Source organism: Bison bison, unplaced genomic scaffold, assembly GCF_000754665.1.
Source record: "Bison bison bison isolate TAMUID 2011002044 unplaced genomic scaffold, Bison_UMD1.0 scf7180017864466, whole genome shotgun sequence".
Classification (NCBI taxonomy): domain Eukaryota; kingdom Metazoa; phylum Chordata; class Mammalia; order Artiodactyla; family Bovidae; genus Bison; species Bison bison.
In genome coordinates, this window is record NW_011495027.1 from 3,296,447 (window position 1) to 3,319,718 (window position 23,272).

At 36.8% G+C, this 23,272-nt stretch overlaps 1 protein-coding gene across 2 annotated transcripts in view; it reads right to left on the reverse strand.

Moving 5' to 3' along the window:
- The window catches only part of ZNHIT6 (zinc finger, HIT-type containing 6), a 62,411-nt gene that overhangs the window by 6,628 nt on the left and 32,511 nt on the right, over nucleotides 1–23,272 (reverse strand). For both annotated transcript variants that reach the window (XM_010860326.1, XM_010860325.1), the window contains exons 6-8: nucleotides 19,206–19,274; nucleotides 17,829–17,909; nucleotides 16,188–16,265 (exon numbers count right to left, since the gene is read on the reverse strand). In XM_010860326.1, coding sequence (XP_010858628.1) covers nucleotides 16,188–16,265; nucleotides 17,829–17,909; nucleotides 19,206–19,274 — 228 coding nt within the window. The remainder of the gene's footprint in view (nucleotides 1–16,187; nucleotides 16,266–17,828; nucleotides 17,910–19,205; nucleotides 19,275–23,272) is intronic.

The window sequence follows — 23,272 nt, forward strand, 5'->3', positions numbered from 1 at the left end:
CTTGTGGCTCAGCTGGTAAAGAATCTGCCTGCAATGTGGGAGATGTGGGTTCAGTTCCTGGGTTGGGAAGATCCCCTAGAGAAGGGAAAGGCTACCCACTCCAGTATTCTGGCCTGGAGAATTCCATGGACTGTATAGTCCATGGGGTCGCAGAGTCAGACACGACTGAGCAACTTTTATTTTCACTATGACATAAGCCAGTAAAAGTGTCACAGGAAATTTAGATGTTAATATTCCTTAAAGTATGAAATTCTCAAGTCATTATTTAAAAACAATTTTTTTTTCAGTTGATTAAAGATATATGCCCCTAGCATTTTTCCTTGCTTGCTCTCTGAGGTAGGAAGAAGGGTGAATTTCAGCTAGCTCATTAGGAGCTGTTTAAGAGAATGTGCTGGCATGTGACTATCATGTCATGTCAAAGAGGAGAAACCTCAGAACCTCCACCAGTGTAGTGCAGAAGTTCTCCAACTTTCTTTCTCTTATCTCCACAGATGACAGATGATATTCACATGCAAAGCACACATACCAAGAGATACCAGGCCTGACAGCTGGAACACCATCCTCTTTCCTTCCACTCAAGAAAGTATACTGAAATACCAGTGATCAAGAGTGAGGCTGCCATTGAGATACATTTGAATCTGCTGTAATTTTAAGAGTAAAACATTCAAATTTTGGTGTTTCTTAATTAGCAACAAACTGTTTGCACCACACTTTGCAGCTGACTGAGACATGCAGCACACTACACTCTTGGTGCAGTGATTCCTCTGTATGCTAACTCTGTCCCATGCACTAGTTTTTCACTGAGGGGAAACAGAATTTCTTCACAAAATGCAAAGCTGAGCCCACTACAAAAACTGATTTCTTTTTAAGAAATGAGTGACAAGTGAGAAAACAGCTGTAAAACCAAAACTTTACTTATGTTTTGCATGACCACAATTAAATTCTTCACTTTAGAATCATAGAATATTTTATATGTTGAAAAGAAACTTGAAATGCAAAACACTCAGTTTTCCTAAACTAGTCACCCTCGTGCCCATAGGCCACAGAACGCATACATTCTTTTCCCTGTGTAATATAATACAGACGTGTTTCCGATATTTTAAAAGTGGTTCCAGCCTTCAAGGAATAAATGTTTCACATCTTTTACACGTTATTTCCATTTGAAAAAGCCATATTTTTTTTTAAGTTAACAGTGATTATACAAAAAAGAGAGATTGAATTAGATATAGAAGTATACAATTAACTTTTATAAAGTAAAATATAAAATGGATGTAACTCAATTTTTCTCAGGAGAAAGTAAGACTTGAACTTTCAAACAGGAAGTTTTCAAGTGGCATCCTACAAACACTTGTGGTAACTTATCTTCTGTACATTTTAACTGAATCATAAGGCTTCTATTAAGAGACATTTTCCAAATAAGGGAATGTTTTCTACATATTTAATTATTTTTGGTAAAAAATTTTCAGTTCATATCTAATGTTTTAGGTATTTTCTTTGTAAAATATTAAATCTTCATTAAGCTTCTCTAGATTTCCAAAGTGAAACAATTAAAATAAACCTGGTATGTTATGTGGTTTTAATTAGAATCACTGAATTTTACTTAGTGTTTACTAAAAGATGTTGCAAACTTATCATAGCAATATTGCTATCGAGTATCAATCAGCTTGGAGACCTGTTTTCCAGTCTGTCACTTAAAAGAGGTCAGACTTCACTGAAATTCTGAATTTCTTTGATTTTTCTTACTAATGGTTACTCTTAGTCTACCATTAATATTTGCCAGTAATTAGGAAGTAAATTATGTAAACTGTTTTATAAAGAAAGGCTATTAAACATAAATGTGGTAACATTTTGTGGACCTGGGGTTTAGTTAAAGGAGGCAGTAACTTTTGCTGGTTGCTTGGGTTTGGAGTCTAACACTCAAAGTCCTGGCTCCATCTCTTACTGGTCTGTGATTCTTCACAAGTTACTTCTCTAATTCCTATTCCATGCTCGAAAGTGGAGATAATAACTGTATCACTTCAGAGAGTTATTACAAAGGCTAAATGATAAAACACAGAAATTGTTAACTCATTTACTTAATCTGTGAACACAGTTTTACAGTTGTATTTACCTAAAATAACAATGCACTCTTACAGAAACTTTAGTTCAAAACAGTCAACATTTTCAATAATGAAGAATGGCACTTATGTAGCACTGAAACACTTACTTTTTTATGCATTCTGCATTTTTAAATGTAGCCTCATAGCCTTCCTCACAACTTTCAAATCATTGTTTTGTATTACGTTTACTTCCAAGAGGCTGTAACTACTTTGAATGCTTCTGTTTCCATTATCTTGAGGCAAGCTGTAGAGTCTAGCTTGGCTCTGCCCAAAACCTTTAGGAGTCAGCTCCTTTGCAAACCATTAAGTCACTGAATCCCAAGTGAAAGCTTCATCTTTTTTTGAAATTTTCACGAACTCTGGTGTTCCCATTAGTAAAAGGGTTCTACTACCACAAGACAAACTACTTGGGTTTGAAAGAATTAACATACCAACATTTGTCTTTTCTTTTTCCCTTAGGGACTCTCTTAGACATTTCCTCTCGTTATTTCACTTGCTTATTACTCTCACAGGCTCACTAGCCGACCCAGCTGTAGGCACCTTCACTGGGGCATTGCAAGGGCAGCACAGCTCAGGAGGCTAAACAGGTATTAAGTGATTAACATCATATACGTAAAAGGGGACTGATATTCAAGGGTATGCTTTTAAGCTTAGCTCTGTTACTAATTTTCAAAGAAACTGGCCAAGTTCTTGAACTTCCTTCTCTGCATTTTATTAGCAAATTAGGATTTTTTAAACTTCCCATAACTCAAAAGGAGACACAGATTTTAAAAAAAAGAGAGAGGAGTCACAAACCATTCTATTTCCTATCTAACCACTGACGACCTTTAGATCATCTTCCCTTTCACCCCCTTAAAAAACAGGTAAACTAAAATAGAATATTCTCCAAATTTAACAGTTCAATAGCAATCCCGAGGCCACAGAATTTTTCCACTACAAGATAAGGTCATTGGATGAGGTGATCACTAAGATCCCTTCAGCTCTAAAACTGTGCAAGTTTTTTGATATTTATCTACAAAAGGCAGCACTTAACCTATATTCTTCATAGTTGTGTATTATTTCTTAATTTAGGTTTCTAGGTTAAAAGTGCAAACTGTACACAGTTGAATCTCTTGGTGTTTAAAAAAACTTAGCTTTAACATAAATCAGTTTATTGTTATCTGATAGGCAAATGTTTTTCAAGTATGACTTATCTTGGTATAAACTAAATTCAGTAAGCTAAGTCACTTCAGTCGTGTCCGACTCTATGTGACCCCATAGATGGCAGCCCACCAGGCTTCCCCATCCTTGGGATTCTCCAGGCAAGAACACTGGAGTGGGTTGCCATTTCCTTCTCCAATGCATGAAAGTGAAAAGTCAAAGTGAAGTCGGTCAGTCGTGTCCGACCCTCAGCAACCCCATGGACCGCAGCCTTCCAGGCTCCTCCATCCATGGGATTTTCCAGGCAAGAGTACTGGAGTGGGGTGCCATTGCCTTCTCCGGAATTCAGTAAAGTTAATAAATTATAAACTAAATGTTTTAGATTCATACTTATCAAATTCCTTTAAAATAAGTAATTTTAAAGTACTAAACTTTTTTCAATAGAGGAGAAAGAGAACAGATTAAGTGAACAAACTAGTTTTTAAAATCCAAATGAAAAGGAAGAAAGAAACCAGATAGGTAATGAAGACCCAGAATAGGAGAAAAAAGGATACATAAATTCAAACTAACACATGTAAAACCAAACTAAATACAGGGGTCAGACATTTTTTTTTTTTAACTCTTCTGTTTAAAAGAAAAAGGCATTAGTTAAAATTTCTCCAGATGATACTCCCGTGTGACAATTTTTGCAACTCAAACTGTCCATGTCACATTAGAAACAGGTTTTGCCAAAGTCAAATTTTCTTCTTACCTAATTTCACTTAGTTTTCATATTAAAAATATAACAGTAGTTGAACCAGTAGTTTGCTGCACCTCGTTTTGGGACTTTTATGTAATTTATGTAAACGTGTAAATGAGGACTCCACATACTTGGCATGAGTGGGGGCAGTGCAGACACCTGCCTCCATTCATAAAGGGCTACAGCTCAGAAACACACAGGTAGACGATCCCAGTCTATTGATGACATGAAAGCTATGGATGTAGTGAAATAAACTGACCAACTACGCAATTTAAAACGTTCTTTAAAGAGGGCTTTACAAGGCTCTTATTCTAGATGCAATTAGTAGTAAGCTCAATTACTTGTAAATCCAGAAGGCTTGGGTTCCAGTCTTATCACAGGTCCTTATATGCTCTGATTTCTCAAGAGTATTCAGTTTTCCTCATCAGTATAATGATGAAAGTTATCTAGCTTGTAAAAGCTATCTAGCTCATCAGCTAGCTTGTAAAGATTAAATCTAATAGGTGAAAATGTTTCTAAAACGTAACTTGCCAAACTAGTGTTAGAAATAAGACTTTGTACTTCAAAGGTAATTTTGCATCTTTAGCAGGGAAATAACATACTTTTCAGGAATTATATTCATCATTTATATGATGGACAAGTCAGTAGAAAAAAGCAGAAATTCTGTAGACAAAAAGACCTGAGTCCAAATCCTGGCTTTGTAACTGTAATTTGGTTTCTTTGGGTAACTCAATTTCTCAGAGTCCACGATCCCTATCTTATAGATATACAGTACATGCTTCATTAGAATTAATGCACATGAAAATGTTGTAAACAGTCCCTAGCATTCATTCATCAATCAATTCCTCAAATATTTATTTAGTATCTACCATGTAAGGTGGCTCAGATGGTAAAGAATTCGCCTGCAATACAGGAGACACAGGTTCAAACCCTTGGCTGGGGAGATCCCCTGGAGAAGGAAATGGCAACCCACTCCAGTATTCTTGCCTGGGAAATCTCATGGACAGAGGAACCTTGAGGGCTACAGTCCACTAGGGTTGAAGAGTCAGGTATGACTGAATGACTAACACTAAGACAAAGATAGTCTCCTAGGTAATGGAAGTTCACAGAAGTAAACCCTACAGTTTATTGGAAGTGCCAGTTAAAGAAACAAGCTATCACATTTCATTGGGACATGTGTCAGGATAGAAATCTAAACCTAAGTAGATACTCAATAAACCTTCACCTCCAAATGTTCTTTCAGGCTGCAGAGGTGCCTGTAGTATCTAGGCACTTCATTTGCTAACTTGAGCTCCTTCCCTCCTTAATTGGTTCTTAAAAATCCTTCCCCCTGCATGGATTTTCTCCTAATTAACACAGGGAATTTTAAGTAGCCTTTCTCCTGTTAACAAAGCATATCTTTCTTCTGGTGCTAGACTAAATGCAAGAGTCTTATACACCTTCAGTCTTCATTAGGAAGTATCACTTTGGAAAATATGATCATGTTCCTCCAAATAACTTGCTTAAATGTTAAGTAGTTCATGGATTAACTACACCATAGAATCATTTGTCTGTTTGGTTATTCCTCACTCAACACATACTTACTAAGGTCTACCATGTACCAGTTGCTGTTTCAAGAACTGGGAATACAATGGTGAACTATTAGGTATTCACTAGAGATGAAAAGATGAAGGCTTTCTAGGAAGAAACACATGTACAAGATAGTGGGTTGCCATTTCCTTCTCCAAAGCATGAAAGTGAAAAGTGAAAGTGAAGTCGCTCAGTCGTGTCCAACTCTTGGTGACCCCATGGACTGCAGCCTACCAGGCCCCTCCATCCATGGGATTTTCCAGGCAAAAGTACTGGAGTGAGGTACCATTGCCTTCTCCACAAGATATTAATAGATAGAGAATATGGGAACACACACAGAATTCAGTTTTGGTACTTATGAATTTCAGTGAGAAGTCTAGTTGAAAAGGAGATGAGGTACTTTGGCTAAAATGAATCACCTAGAAATTTTAATATGTTGTTATTCTCTTTGCAGAATATATAAAATTTGGTACAAGTTATTATGTAATGTAACTAGAATGGATAAAATTAGTGGATTAACATCAAGCTGAGAGTTAAAATTTATTTTCCAAGTTTTTAGAGAAAACTTTTTATGTTTTACATAATCCTCTTAATCAATAATCAAAATAGTACATAGTTGAAATGAGATCATTACTATGGAAACCATGGGCTTATCATCTGATAAGACTTTGACTGTCATATCATTTTGGATCAACTTTTCTGTACAGTCTCTCAAATTAATATTCACAAGTTCACAGCAGCTGAAACTTCAACCACTCATCCATCCAGCTGAGTTTCAGCTTCCCTGGAGCTAAGTAAGAGTAAACTTCTCTAAAGCTACGTTTACAATTCTTATCATAAAACTGCCTCAAGCAGAATGCCACACATGAAACCCATTTCATCACTGGATGTGTTGTGAGATGATGAAAGTATTTAGCAACCTGTGCTACATATTTTCTTTATGTGTGCAGACATTCTTCAGGTTGATTCTAACATTTTCTAGTTCTGAAATGATCCCTTGCTTCCTCTGTTCTAGAGTCTAGATCCAAAATGTGGCCAATGGTTAAGACTATTTTGAGCACGCACTCATCCTGCTTATGATTCTCACTTTGGAAAATAATCAATAATCCCAGCAATGGGTAACAAAGAACTGGGGTTGAGTTCTACATCTTCCAAGAACGTGTACTCTGGTTTAATAGTTAGTGGTTACAAATTTGCAGTCAGGGCTTTCTGGGTAATGAAACATATTTATGATGTATAATGTACGTATGTTGTTGTTTAGTCGGTAAGTCGTATCTGACTCTTTTTGACCCCATGGACTGTAGCCCACCAGGCTCCTCTGTCCATGGGACTTCCCAGGCAAGAAAACTGGAATGGGTTGACATTTCCTTCTCCAGGAGAACTTCTGGACCCAGGGGTCAAACCTTCATCTCCTGCAGTACAGGCGGACTCTTTACCACTGAGCCACCAGGGAAGCCCAAGGCATATATTGTGTAACATAATTGTAATGTGTATAAAATGCTTAACAAAGTACTTAAAAAACAGTAGGAGGCACTCAATATAAGGGTGTCATTAATACTTATATATTCCATAAAGACATCCATCAGCCTTTAGATTTAACTCTGATTTTAAACACCCTTGCAGCAAACATTTGTGTATGTCTCCATTTGGGAAAACTTATGCACGTTCTGCACACTTTTCTGCTTATCATAACTAAAATAATTTTAGAAAACAAAGATACCTTTGTACATTTTAGAATAGACATCTAAAATTTCATTTAAAAATCTTTATTCACAAGTTTAAACAGATTATAAAGAACATAATTTGTAGGGCAGTGCACATACTGATAATTTAAAATGAAAATGTTATATCACTCTTAAGTAAATTCACCGGAATTTAAATAAAATGAGAATGGTACCAGTATCACCAACTTAAAAACTGTTTGAACAAGTTCTTCCTTAATAGTTAGAAATCTTATATGGTTTTTCTTTCTCCTTGATTGTCTTTCCATTTCAATTTTCCACAGAATTTTATCCTAAATACATTCATGCTTGAAAACCTTTTACTTAGCACCCAGTTATACTTCCCTGTAACAAAAATGTGTATGTTAGGTAAAAATTTCATTTTATTATCTATGACCTTAAGGCTTTAAGTGTTAAAATTTCTTCTGGATAGAATAATTTTAATTATTATTAGTACAAAACTGATCAAAACAAAAACATATTACAAACATTTAAAGTACAATTTTACTGGGAATGCATCTCTTAATGAGATGAGTGAGTGCTGATGATGGCATCTTCTACTAATCTGCAAGGTTGTTTACAACTGATTCTTAGATTAAGTGATTTCCCCCCATTTATCTCTGCAGAATTCATTACTAGAATTAAATTCCAAAAGGGAAACAAAAGGAAGTTTAAGTAATCTCATCTAGAGAGCACACTGTTAGTCACTAACCCTTCCTTCATCACAGTTATTTTCAGTGGATCTAACTAAAAGGCAAAACCGGTCTCTGGCTATTTACATAAGACAAGGCATCTGAAAGCAGTTAATGCCGTTTTTAGCAATCCTGGAATTCCTTTAATGTTCTCTGATATATATTTAATTCTAGACCATTATTATCAAAATAATCTTAAGTTCAAAGGTCTTCAGTTCCTTAATGGCAGGATATTTTTTTTTAAAAATCCTAACTTAACATGTATATTATAAATTTTTTATTTAGAATATCTTCAGAGTATACTTTTCAATCATTCTCTGTAAGCCTGAAATTAGATTTAGTTTCCTATTACTAGTTCGATTAGGCAAAGGGTACAGACCCTATCTTTAAAGATGTAGAAATCTGACTTCAAAAATTCATTCTAATGTTACACATTTCTACATACAACTTCAACAACTCAACTGCATAAACATCTACCAAATACTTTTTATATAGAAAACACATTAGACACGTATATGGGATTTAAAAATGTCCTCAAGGAGTTTACCATTCTGGGCAGAGTTTCTAAGTGTGGTTCCAGGGATAACTTCTGTCAGGGTCCCCTAGGAGGCAGAGACTAAAAAATGCAGGTTCTGTGTGAGATTGACTAAACCCAGAACTTTGAAGGCGGGTTGAAAATCAACATTTTCATCTGTCCTAGATAATTATGATGGACACCGAAATCTGAGAAGCAATGTTCTGAGAAAAGAAACAGGTTAAATAATCAGTTGGAGAGATGCTTATGCTAAGGGAGCAAAATCAGCCAGTAGGTGTCTGCTGCTACTGCTAAGTCGCTTCAGTCATGTCTGACTCTGTGCGACCCCATAGACGGCAGCCCACCAGGCTTCCCCGTCCCTGGGATTCTCCAGGCAAGAACACTGGAGTGGGTTGTCATTTCCTTCTCCAATGCTTGAAAGTAAAAAGTGAAAGTGAAGTTGCTCAGTCGTGTCCGACTCTTAGCGACCCCATGGACTGTAGCCTACCAGGCTCTTCCGTCCATGGATTTTCCAGGCAAGAGTACTGGAGTGGGGTGCCACTGCCTTCTCCAGTAGGTGTCTGGGCGAGGTGAAAAGCAAGGAGAGACCAGGAGGAGGTGACACAGGCAAGAGACCAGGTTCTCAGAATCAACAAAGTCTGAGAGATGGTGCCTTGCAGGCAGAATTCAGAGTCTTGGAAGTGAGAATCTGAGCAAGTAACCTGAGCTGGGGGGTCACTCTGCTTTAAGGTAGTAGTTGAGGGGAGGGGGTCTTTGCTTCCTGGTGGGTGGGTGTTAGTGAAAATCAAAAAGAAGTCAGAAAAAAAAAAAAAAAAGAAGTCAGGAGGGTCTCACTTGAGGCCTTTACGGAGGCAAAGCCAATTTCTCTAAAAGGGCATAGGAAAAAGTATCTTACCTCAACTTCACAGTAAATGATTTTTAAATATTTCAAGTTACAGATCCAAAGAAAGTAAAGTACCTTTAGTTTTTTATTTAAAAAACATCCTCTCAGCATGGAAATAAAATCATCCAAGAGAAATAGCTCATTCTTTTGCTGGTTGCTTTTTGCTTAAAAAAAAGAAAAAAGTGTTCTGAAATTATTAACTACAACCAGCAACCAGCATAGTAGGAAACAACTAATAGAATCTCTGTAAGTCATGTCTGACTCTGTGCGACCCCAGAGACAGCAGCCCACCAGGCTCCCCCGTCCCTGGGATTCTCCAGGCAAGAACACTGGAGTGGGTTGCCATTTCCTTCTCCAATGCATGAAAGTGAAAAGTGAAAGTGAAGTTGCTCAGTCGTGTCCGACCCTCAGCGACCCCAAGGACTGCAGCCTTCCAGGCTCCTCCATCCATGGGATTTTCCAGGCAAGAGTACTGGAGTGGGGTGCCATTGCTTTCTCCAGTACAATAGGTAGTCCCCACAAAAGAGTAATAACATTTTCTGTGACATTCATGAAATCAAAGCTTGGACAATATTTTAATTTGGTTTGGGTTTAAAGTCTCAACTCCTTGCTCTATATGTCGATTTTTGGAAGTAGAGTGAAGACAACTGGTCTGTGCACCCATCAAAAACTGACAGGCAAAGATGCCCATGTTTTCTGCTATGCTGTATTATTAAATACATATGTATTGTACCATTTACCACATACCTATCTTCATTCCTCAACTGTGAGCATCTTGAGGGCTAGTCTTTTAGATGTCTATGTGTTCCTAAGGCTTAGCACTGTGCTGGCATATGGAAGGGACTCAATGAATATTAACTGAATAAATGAAAAATAAAGACTTGATCAGTCTTAACCTATTGATACTTCAGGTCAAGGTTACATATCAAAAAGCCTGTTCTCTGAACAAGTGCTTTTTCTGAAGAAACTTTACATTATACTTGGCAGTTGTTTTAATAATCTATCTTGCTCTCTCATTTTAGAGAACTGAGAATTGAAGCACACAGGAATTGGCAAATACAGTCAGCAGGCCAAATTCTGTCCATTGTCTGTTTTTGTAAATAAGGTCTTATAGTCATACCCAGACAGTCATTTATGTACTGTCTATAGCTGTTTATGTGCTACCGTGGCAGCTTGACAATTGCAACTGTACTGCCTGGCCACTCGCAAAAAAGCTGTCTGAACCCTGCTTTAAAGTGGTATCAACTCCTAGCGCATAGCAAGCACACATATATTTAAATGAATTAGTGCAAGGAGATCCAACCAGTCCATTCTGAAGGAGATCAGCCCTGGGATTTCTTTGGAAGGAATGATGCTAAAGCTGAAACTCCAGTACTTTGGCCACCTCATGTGAAGAGTTGACTCATTGGAAAAGACTGATGCTGGGAGGGATTGGGGGCAAGAGGAGAAGGGAACGAGAGAGGATGAGATGGCTGGATGGCATCACTGACTCGATGGACGTGAGTCTCAGTGAACTCCGGGAGTTGGTGATGGACAGGGAGGCCTGGCGTGCTGCAATTCATGGGGTTGCAAAGAGTTGGACACGACTGAGCGACTGATCTGATCTGATCTGATACTACTTATTGGGTCTTCCCTCGTGGCTCAGTTGGTAACGAATCTGCCTGCAATGCAGGAGACCTGGGTTCGATTCCTGGGTTGGGAACATCCCTGGAGAAGGAAATGGCAACCCATTCCAGTATTCTTGCCTGGAGAATCCCATGGACAGAGGAGTCTGGCAGGCTACAGTTCCTGGGGTCACAAGAGTCGGACATGACTTAGCAACTAAACCACCACCACACTACTTATTAAAAGAGTTAAGACTGAATTCCTACTATGGGAAAGTCACTGACTCAGCACTTTCAGGAATATAAAAATGAAGATGCATATGGCAGCCACTGTTTTCAAAAGGGAGTTTATCACCATATGGGATGTTTCATTGAGATAAATGTTAAGACAAGAATGCAGGAATCTATAAAAAGCTTTTGAGGCTCAAAGGATACAGAAATAGGGTGCTTAGTAATAAGGGATTAATATAGAAAGGCCATTCTTTTTGAAAGTAATGACTGAGAAAATGATGACACTTCTACTTGAAACTCAATGTGCCTTAACCCTCTCCAGACCTTATCTCCATCTCTCAGAAGACAGATCCACACCAGGCACCCCGGTCAACTTTGCTTCATGTCTGTTTTCTTCATTACAACAAAACTGTACCCTACTCAGTCCTATATAAACTCCAATTTTGTAATTTATAGGCCAAGGAGAGTAAATGTGCTTAATTAATGGCTTTTGAGTAAATCTGAAAAGAATTCATCCCACAACAGCTTAAACTACATTGTTATCAAAATCAGGATCTGATATAAACATCAAAGCAGCAACAAAGTAAACATAAAACAATAGAAAATGCATCTGAACTTCTTTATGGAAAATAAATAAGTCTTTATGGAAAGTAAATAGTAAAATATAGGTCTAAAATATAATAGATTTGAAAAATTACAACTGAATGAACTACATCAAAGCTGGGAGTATTCTAACTTATTTTGTTAATAAGTTAGCAGCAATATAATGGCTGCCTCTGATGGTGCCTGGTACTACTGTCATAGCCTTTTCTGCTTCAAAACACTCATTTACTCTCTGAAAACAGAAACATGGTGAGAAATGATGTGCAAGAGAGTATCTTACATGAATTCTCCTCCACTGGGAATGTGAGCTCCAGAGTCAAGAATGGTTTTCCTTGCTGCTGCTGCTGCTAAGTTGCTTCAGTCGTGTCCGACTCTGTGCAACCCCACAGACGGCAGCCCACCAGGCTCCTCCATCCATGGGATTTTCCAGGCAAAAGTACTGGAGTGGGGTGCCATTGCCTTCCCCTTCCTTGCTGCTCTCAGTCTAATGTTTATTAACACCTGGACCGCAATGGGTATTCACTAAGTGTCTGCTGGATGAATGAATGGATTTACTTAAGTAGACATATTTTTATAGTGAGTGAGTGAGTGAAAGTCGCTCAGTCGTGTCCGACTCTTTGCCACCCTATGGACTATACAGCCCATGAAATTCTCCAGGCCAGAATACTGGAATGGGTAGCCTTTTCCTTCTCCAGGGGAAGTTCCCAACCCAGGGATCGAACTCAGGTTAGGTGGATTCTTTACCAACTGAGCTACAAGGGAAGCCTACTTACTTTTATAAGAAGATACAAATTCAATCCTGTGTATTCTGGAAAGAAAATGCCTAAAGAGTAACAAATTCCTTAGGGTGAGATACACATTCTATGATCACCTAAATCTAAACATAGAAGTTGAATAAAGTAAAGCTAAAGCATGGGAAAATTTAAGATTGCTCTAGCTGATCAGTTATATAATGGGACAATTGTCATAAACCCTCTAAGAATGAAAAACACAACCAGTGGAAATCACCAATACCAAGTATTTGGTCAAAAGACTACTATGAAGTTACTGGAGTGCTATAAATCGTATGATATATTTAAAATCAGAAAGCCACAAGGAAAATATGTTTCAGTCTTCTAAGTACTTTTCAGGAAATAATAAAATCCTCCTTATTTTAAATTAGAAGCCTGCATTTTATAACCTATAATAATCTTACTTAGATGTTCTCTGAATGTACTTTCCTTTAATGGTGTAACTGTAATTAAGTATACAATGAAGTGTAAATGCTCATCTTAGCCTATCTATGAATGTATAATGTGATGAACACAGGTTTAAAAATATTTAATAAAAAAAATATACTTCTAAATGTATCTCCATAGTATCAAATTTCATTATTCATGATTCAGTTCAGTTCAGTCGCTCAGTCGTGTCTGACTCTTTGCGACCCCATGAATCGCAGCACGCCAGGCCTCCCTGTCCATCACCAACTCCCGGAGTTCACTGAGACTCACGTCCATCGAGTCAGTGATGCCATCCAGCCATCTCATCCTCTGTCGTTCCCTTCTCCTCCTGCCCCCAGTCCCTCCCAGCATCAGAGTCTTTTCCAATGAGTCAACTCTTTGCATGGAAACTAATAAAACTAGGGAGTTTTGTAGAAATTAGGATAACTATACTTAAGGCTGACTTAACAGTCAGAGATATAAGGATGTACCTTAGCCCAACATAGGTCCACCTTCAGGATAAAAGGTATCTCACTTAAGAGTTTCTAACATTATTATTGCCTTAAAGTGAAAAACATCACTAGTCAAAGTTACGCAGCATGGCAATTTTTAAAAACAAAATTCTTAGACCTTGGTTGTAAGCTACTGCTTCCTCTTCTTTGATAGCATTTTCATATATTATTCAGTTTAAGTAAACAACTCAAATGGGGAAATCTGGAGGACATGTTTTCCTACATAGATAAGGGAAAGTCAGAATACTTTTCATGTTACTCAGTTTGGCTTGGGTTTAGTATTCTAGATATTCCTTAAAGTCAATACTACTCATCTTTTACTTTATTACTGTACCATTGTCTCCCCTCTGGGGATTAAAAAGGTTAATCCAAGGCCCAATAGAAGTCCTTTTTAAGTTTCTAAAGAAGGAAAGCCATAACATAAGAGAAACTAAAGGCTCTTACAGGGAAATGGAGCCCAGAGAAGTTGAATTAGGTCATCTGATCTTCACTGCAGTAAGTCCTTTGACCTTTTTTGGTGAAGGTTTATCCTCTTTGGTCCTTTGTTAAAATACAATCTACCAATCTCACTTATATCCTCCTGTCTTGCTATGTTCGGATTTCTTTCTAATGCAACTTCCTGAAAAGGTTTTACCAACTGCTCCCCTCTGGGTTGTGTCATGCTCCAGGCATTTCTGTCACTCTCCAAGAAAACTCTGTCCTCTAGGACAAGCTGAGATCACCATTCCCATTCTCTCTTCACAGATTAACAGTATGTATTTCCAAGTCAAAAATGAACACTTATCTGGGCCTAAGCAGTCTATCCTATATTATAAACTTTAAACTATGCAGTATCTTACATTTACCTTACCTTTTATAATAGGTAAGGAATTCAAGGAATTTTGGTTTCCTTGAATTTTGGAAGATGTTTGTAAGAATCCATTTATCTGTTGTAATAGTAGTAATAACAGCAATAGTAGCAATAGTAATAATAAAAGCATGCACTTACCATGTGCTAAATATTTATCTCAATCTCTCATGACAACCTGATTATTATTACCCCCAGTTTAGAGATGAGGAAACTAAGGCAGTTAGGCTATGTAATTTACTCAAGTTAATGTAATTAGAAGCAGACTGAGCCGGGATTCAAACCCAGCTTTGTTTTCACAGCTTGGATGCTTAAATCTCTAAGCGATACAAGCAGACGGGACCAATCATATTTAGTCTGAAGTGAATCTAGTAGTTTTGTTAATGAAACAAAAGGGGCAAAGCATCACAGATCTTAAAAGATCAGTGTTCTGCAATTTAGTGTAATGCACACGTAACTGGCACTTATTAAGGACACACTGCAGGGACTCTCAAAGATCTGTCAATGTTGTCTACTTCATCAACCCATTAAAGAAGGGACAGAGAACCTACTGATATTAAAACTCTCAAATCACAATGTTTGTTAGAGCCTGGCTTTCTTCACGTTCTGTGTAGAGTTCTTTCCACTGTGATATATTCAATGGTCAGTTTATCACACAAATTTTTTTATTCCTAAAGCAAAACCTGGAACATTGGAACTCTATTGTATAGAATAGGCTTCCTCGGTGCCTCAGTAGTAAAGAATCTGCTTCAATGCGGGAGATGCAAGAGACTTTGATTTGATCTCTAGGTAGGGAAAATCCCTTAGACTAGGAAATTGCAACCTACTCCAGTATTCTTGCCTAGGAAATTCCATAAACAGAGGAGCATGATGGGCTACAGTTCATGGAGTTGTAAAACAGCTGGACATGACTGAGGATGCATGCACACACACCTGTACAGAATATTTCTTGAAATAAGTTACAATGGAATTTAAAAACCTTTCAGTTGCACATGATGTTATTTTAAAATATTCTAACCAGGGTGATTTTTCTTCTTTTTTTTTTGTTTATTTTTTAAAAATTTTTATTTATTTTTTTAACTTTACAATATTGTATTGGTTTTGCCATATATCAACATGAATCCGCCACAGGTATACACGTGTTCCCCATCCTGAACCCTCCTCCCTCCCCATACCATCCCTCTGGGTCGTCCCAGTGCACCAGCCCCAAGCATCCAGTATCATGCATTGAACCTGGACTGGCCACTCATTTCATATATGACATTATACATGTTTCAACGCCATTCTCCCAAATAATCCCACCCTCTCCCTCTCCCACAGAGTCCAAAAGACTGTTATATACATCAGTGTCTCTTTTGCTGTCTTGTATACAGGGTTTTTGTTACCATCTTTCTAAATTCCATATATATGCGTTAGTATACTGTATTGGTGTTTTTCTTTCTGGCTTACTTCACTCTGTATAATAGGCTCCAGTTTCACTCACCTCATTAGACCGATTCAAATGCATTCTTTTTAATGGCTGAGTAATACTCCATTGTGTATATGTACCACAGCTTTCTTATCCATTCATCTGCTGATGGGCATCTAGGTTGCTTCCATGTCCCTAACCAGGGTGATTTTTCAATTGCATTTATCCTATATTATGATGTGTGATTATCTAAAAATTTTAATTTGAAGTTCATTTTTAAAAGCCTAGGCTTTGCTGACAGCCAGATAATTAGTAAAATAACTAGCCACTTCCACTAAGCAAGCTATTTAGTTGTATTACAGAATTAGAAAACATTTAAACAAATGGAAAGAGAAGCAACTTTACCTTACTAAATTTTGCTGCATATTTTCTACCTTCATTAAAATTTGGACCCCAGTCTGACAGCAAATGTAGGCTTTCAACCTGAAATAAAAAAGTCATATTAAAGGAAGTAAAACTGCTTTTTGGTGTATTTTAAAACTGTGTCTATGGAAAACTAAGCATCTATGAGTAGCTAATTATAATACTTAAAATTTACCTATCCAAGCACAGAAAAAGTGTTAAAGATATTTTCTAACCAACAATCTAAGTGTAAAAAAAATTATCTATCTTCTCTCTGTACACATTAATCTTGCTAATTTATTTAATTTTTTAAAAAAGTATCCAATTTGATCACAGGTATTTTGCCTTATTGTTAAATATATGACCAGTAATAACAATTAGATTGTTCGTAGCAAGAGGAAAGGCTTCCCTGGTGGCTCAGTGGTAAAGAACCTGCCTGCTAAGCAGGAGATGCAGGTTTGATCCCTGGGTTGGGAAGATCCCCTGGAGAAGGAAATGGCAACCCACTTCAGTATTCTTGCCTGGGAAATCCCACAAACACAGGAGTCTGGGGGGCTACAGCCCATGGGATTGCAGAGAGTCAGACATGAGCTGGATGACTAAACAACGACTACAGTAAAAGGAAAAGAAACATGGTAGTGGTCCCAAAGACACTGTGTGGTATGCAACATAGATCGGGTTTGTGTCAACATTTTTTATGAAAAGCAGAAGATAAGATTTAACTAAAACTGAATCAGATGCTTTAGAATTCACCCAATTTAAAATTTAAAACAAACCAAGCATGACTATCTTAAGCAGGTATCACCTGGTGAAAAGAAACTCCTGCTCAGAAACACATTCACATGCTAACAGTTTCCTTCTTTCAGTGCTACTATGTGTAAGACTCTGTACCAGGAACCTTATATACGTAATTTTTTAAAAGCTTCATAACAACTCTATCTAGTAAACATCATCATTCTCATTTTACTGATGGAAAAAATTAAGGCCCAGAAGTTAGGTAAGTAAGTTGACTCCTGATCACATAGCTAATAAGAGACAAAATTAGCTATTCTAAAGCAGATATTCATAACTGAATCTTTCCACTATGCTATGTTAACCATTTTTGTCCATGTATTTCTGGACAGGAGGCAGAACTACATTACTTAGTTTTATGAAGACTTGGCTGAAACAGGATTTCCTGTCTTTAACTACTTGGAAACTCTAATTTTCAGAGTTTTGAGTTCAACTTTGAAAGGCAGTTTAGTTTAAGGGCTAAGAGTACAGACTCTGAATCCAGACTGCCTGAATTTGAATCCTACTTCCCTAATTATTAGCTTTATGAGGTCACTTAACCACTTTAAGGCTTAGTTTCTCCACCTGTAAAATGGATATAATGGCAATAATCTACTTTAAAGGGTTATTGTGAGGATTAAATGAATTAATACAAAGTGTTAAGTACTGTTATTTTTACTATAACCAAAATTCTCACCCAAAACATCACCTCTGACTGACAAAGCCCTGAGTACACCCCAAGGAAATGGGACAGAAAGTAAACTATGAAAATATCACATTCTAATAAAAACATGGCTTTATTTAAATATGCACATAATACACACCTCATTATGTAGAATAATTTCAGAAAGTGACAAGATTTTTGAAACATACCTTTGACGAATTACAGGATCAGACTTTTCAGGATCAATGTAAGGTCTTAGGATTTCATTAATAGTTTTATCATCTGGTACTCTTCCCAACAAAAACAAAAACAAAATTTATTATTTATAATTTTCTACTAAAGGTGTTAATTTAGAATTATTAAATATTGTGGCTTTAGAGAAAAAACTGAACATAGACCTTTTATTCTAGTCTTGGCAAAATATAATATCCTTTTAAGCAAAAATTACTTAGGAAAAAAGCTCATACATATTCATATACACTACTGTGCTACATATCCCTACCTGTAAAATGTAAGTCCTTTCCCTGTTGTTAGTCAGTCATGCAACCTTAAATAATAAAGTTCTTCCCTAAAATTGATATGGCAATTACAAAGAGAGGACATTTATGCATAGTATGAATATATGCTAAAGACATTATTTAAAAGGCAACTTTAAAATTTTCTTAACCCAAGGAATTAAATAGTATACCACCATTCAAATTTTTAAATGGTATCTGAAAATGTTCATAATATGAAAAAAGTAGGATAAACAACTGTTATGTGAATCAATTCCAATTATGAGTATACATATTCATGTCCAAAATAATGTATTTTCTGAGGACACATTGTGATGTTAATAGCAGTAATTTTATCATAGTAGAATTTGGGATTAGTTTTCATTTCCTGTATAACCACCTGCCTGAAGAGGTTTCCTCTTGATTCAGCCCTCTTGATTCTCCCTATGCTGCTCTCCTTCACATCTGTCCCCATCTTGAAGTAAACACTATTATGATTTCTGTGCTAATCACTTTCCTCAGAGTTCTACCATTACTATGCTATGCTATGCTAAGTCATTTCAGTTGTGTTCGACTCTGTGCGACCCCATAGATGGCAGCCCACCAGGCTCCCCCGTCCCTGGGATTCTCCAGGCAAGAACACTGGAGTGGGTTGCCATTTCCTTCACCGCATGAAAGTGAAAAGAGAAAGTGAAGTAGCTCAGTCATGTCTGATTCTTAGCGACCCCATGGACTGCAGCCTAACAGGCTCCTCCATCCATGGGATTTTCCAAGCAAGAGTACTGGAGTGGGGTGCCATTGAGGTATTCCTAAAAAGTATACTTTTATTTTTTTCCATATTTACATACAAAAATCATACTTTATATTCTTCCTTAACTTGGTTTTCTCACTAGACATTACTTCTGAGGTTTGTCCATGTTGATGTGTGTAATTGTAGTTGATTCATTTTCAGTGGTGTGTAGCATTTCATTGTATGACTATACCATACTTAGTTATCCATTCTACTACTGATATCACATCTAACAGTTTATTTTAAATACGGAGGCGTAATGAAAACAAATAAATTGTGAATAGAAAGTGGTGATACTATACCTTTTTTCTACGTACACAGCTTGACTCTGAGGAAATTGAAGCTTCACATGCCAACAAAACTGTTGTTTTCTAAGAGAGAAAACAATCATGTGGGGGATAAAGGCAGAAAACAGAAATCTGAACACACAACTAACTTCCTAAATTTTTGTTTTCAGATAATTATTCTAAAAGTATTCTTGGAGTTTAAAATTTTTTTATACTAAAAGCTATTTTCTCTTTTCTAGAATGTTAGAGGTTATGTTTTTTAAACAATATACTTGCAAGAGGCTTTAAGAGGAAAAAATATTAAGCAGAACAGAAATTCCAAGGATTTCGCATTCTTGAATTAAAAGGCAGTTTCTCATAGTTCAGGGGCTTCTGAGATCAGTGAGCTACTACTTGAAGTTTACAAATAAATTTCCTCATGACTAAAAATAAAAAGCTGATGTCTCTGCCTGACTAGTTTGGAAATTAGGTGAATGAAGTATTGTCCAGTTGAGACCAGCTGGCTGCAGATACACTTCTGAGCCATGAGTACGTGCATTCAGTAGCAAAACAGGAGACAACAAATTGGTTGCTAAGCAGAAAGCACTCTGAGTTAGTCTGTTCGCTGTTAGTCTAAACTTTGGCTTGACACAGAATCAACTGTAACAATTCACTAAATGTGTGATTTTAGAAAAATGGCCATATGCTCTATCTGATACATCAAAATTTGGAGACCATTCCTTTTTAAAAACATTTAATGCTCAAAATATTCAATCCATTACAGAAATTTAAATGTCTTCACTACATGATCATTTTATACATGTTTTTCTTTCTTGGCAAATAAATTTCTAACAACCCACCGGCAAGTTTATTGCTAGCTGTATGTACAAGCCATAGTCAATATCTCCTATAAATATATCCCTTAGCAGCATGGTCCCAAAATCTAAAATAATTTTTTTTAATACAATCTGGTAGAATATCTCCCACCAAACATTTATATGATTTGGTCAATTTTTTGTGTGAAGACTAACATAAAATTAAGTAAAAATCCTTCTATTAATGTAAGTTATCACAGATTTGCTTATGGATGCTTTCTTCAGTAACAAGATAGTTTTGGGCACTAGTTAGAGAAACACATATTGATACTTGATAGTGCCACTTATACAAGAAGCAATCATGTTAAATTTTTTTTTTTTTGGATAGATTTAAGTTGTAAAGCATCCCTTACTGATTTAAAGGTTGGATATCTAAAATCTCAGAGGAGAAAACTTAAAAAAAAAAAAAAACCAGAAAAACCTGAACACAAACACAACAGTTACTGATTTTAAATAAAGAATTCTTCTAAAATGAAACATCTTGCAGTATTTGCTATCTGTGAAATAGGTAAGTATAGTATCAGTATCAAGAGGCCAAGAGACACCACATTTCTTAGTATGAAGTAAAGTAATTTTTTAATCTTAATGTACAATATGGTTTCCTTCTAAATATATTTAAGTTACAGAGGGAAGAGGAAAGATTACCAGTTTGTCATGTTTTGGACTTGTAAATCATAATCACCGCAATTGTTGCTTGAGTAATTTCAAGAACCATTTGCCTTTCTTAACATTCAGTGGACCCCAGATACCCTCTGAAAGTACTTAACATTCCAAAAACAAAGACAGAAAAGTCCTTGGAAATGATTTTATTAGTTTTAGTTAACTAGTTGTGGCTATATGGGAATCATTCATTACTCTTTTATTATATATTGCTAAATTATGCCTATTATCTATTTATATTTGGCCCGAGTTAAAACATGAACAAATCTGAAAAGTGTATTTAGCTTAAAAACAAAAAAAGAATAAAAACATTCAACATAGACATAGTCAACCAACTTGCATGTTGCCATATTTATATGCTTGAGATACTTTCTTCTAAGACATGTAAGATTATAAATGTGGTTGATGAATCTTTTCACTGGTCCTTGATCCAATTCCCTTCTCCTTAAGAGAGGTAATTACTATCCTGAGGTTGGGTATCTATTTTTGTCATTTATGGTTTTACATTTTTAATACATATATAAACATATCTATGCAATATTTTGTGTGATAGCAACACCTATTTCAATGTTATCATACTCTAAATACCTCATGTCATGCTCTTTATGTTATGCTTTGGAGACTTATGATGATACATGTAAATTAGTTCATTAATTTTAACCATTACATAGTATTCCATTGCACAAAGAATGCCAAAATCTATTTATCGACTCTCCGGACATTTATGACTGCTTCCCATTTTTTACCACTTGTTCTTGTTCTTACATCACAGTAAAGAAAAACAGAAGAATGGCCTCAGGGATGGGGCTATCATGTACCTTTTCTGGTACATAGAACTTAGTTAACTTCACTGAAAAACTGCCTCTATGTTTTCACTTTATGATAGTATAAGAGGCATCTGTGAACAGTAATGTGGAGTCTAAAAGTTAAGAGAGAGTGGACAAAAAGGTTGAAGAGTACAGTATAAAAAATTCCTGAAATGAATGAGTTAATTAATTCCCTCTGAAGTGGTTCTTTAGTGTTCCTGAAATTGATGTGGTCCTGACTAAGGCAATGAAATCTCTAAGTCTGAAAGAATTAACTCTTTCATTTTTCATACGTATATAGAACGATACGGGCTTCCCTGGTGGCTCAGACAGTAAAGAACCCGCCTGCAATGCAAGAGACCGGGTTTGATCTCTGGGTCAGGAAGATCCCTTGGAGAAGGGAATGGCTACCCACTCAAGTATTCTTGCCTGGAGAATTCCATGGACAGAGGAGGCTGGTGGGCTACACTCCATGGGGTCGCAAAGAGTCAGACACAACGGAGTAACTGAATAGCAGCATGTCACTATATGAAAGTCAAAGTAGTCACTCAGTCGTGCCCGACTCTTTGTGACCCCATGGACTACAGGCCACCAGGTTCCTCTGTCCATGGGGTTTTTCCAGACAAGAATACTGGAGGGGACTGCCATTTCCTTCTCCAGTGGATCTTCCTGACCTAGGGATCAAACCCGCATCTCCTGCATTGCAGGCAGATTCTTTACTGCTGAGCTACCAGGGAAGCCCATATAGAGATAAAAGTCCTACTTCAAAGAATACATACATCAAAATCCCAACAACATTATTTTGGGGGGGGACTGAGTCCCCCTCTCTTTTGTTTGTAAGTTTTCTGAAAGAATACTTTGTTAAAAAAAAAAGATTAAAATTAATAATGCTTCAGTGAGCATCTCTAGGCATACATACAATTGTTTCTGAGTTTTGGGTTATTTTCTAAATATAGATTCCAAGATATAGAATCATTAGGATAAAGCTGGGTTTCTCAACCTCAGCAGTGCTGACAGTTTGGACCAGATACTTCTATTATGGTTCACGGTGTGGGGATACATCACCTTGCGCACTGCAAGATGTTTAGCAAGATATTTAGCACCAGGCCTCTCACCATGAGATGCCACTAGCAACATCCACTCCCTCAGCTGTGACAACTAAAAATGTTCCCCAATACTGCAAATGTCCTCTGCGAGGCAAAATCATGATTTTTGACAACCACTGGGATAGAGGTTTAAATATTTATTATTGTTCTTAACGCATTAGGACTTCTGTTCCCTCAATTCAACAAAATGCCTTCAATTAGAAAGATGTCATTGTGTCCTTGCCATATTTATCAACGTTCTCAAGGATGGAATTACTATACCCAGAATATTCTCAGCAACTTAGGCACCCTAAAGCACGATGTTTGTAGTTCGATAATAGACCAGTGAAGTAATGGTGGCAACAATTAAATCTAATGTTCCCTTCTGGACAAACTGACAAGGTAATAAAAACACTGGCTCCTTCTCTGAGTGCCATGAAACTGAAGTAATCATTCATGCACAGCAAAGCTTTTTCTCCTCCTCTCCCAAATACACACACACACACACACACACACACACACCATACATTCTCAATGTGGGAAGCATCACTCCCAAGAGGCTGAAAACTGGTTCTTAGAAGGGTAGAAAAAATTAGTATAATTGTTTGTTTGTGGCCCTTTGGAGGGTTCCAGTACATAAACAGATACATACGTGGTATCAAAATATCAGGGTGGGT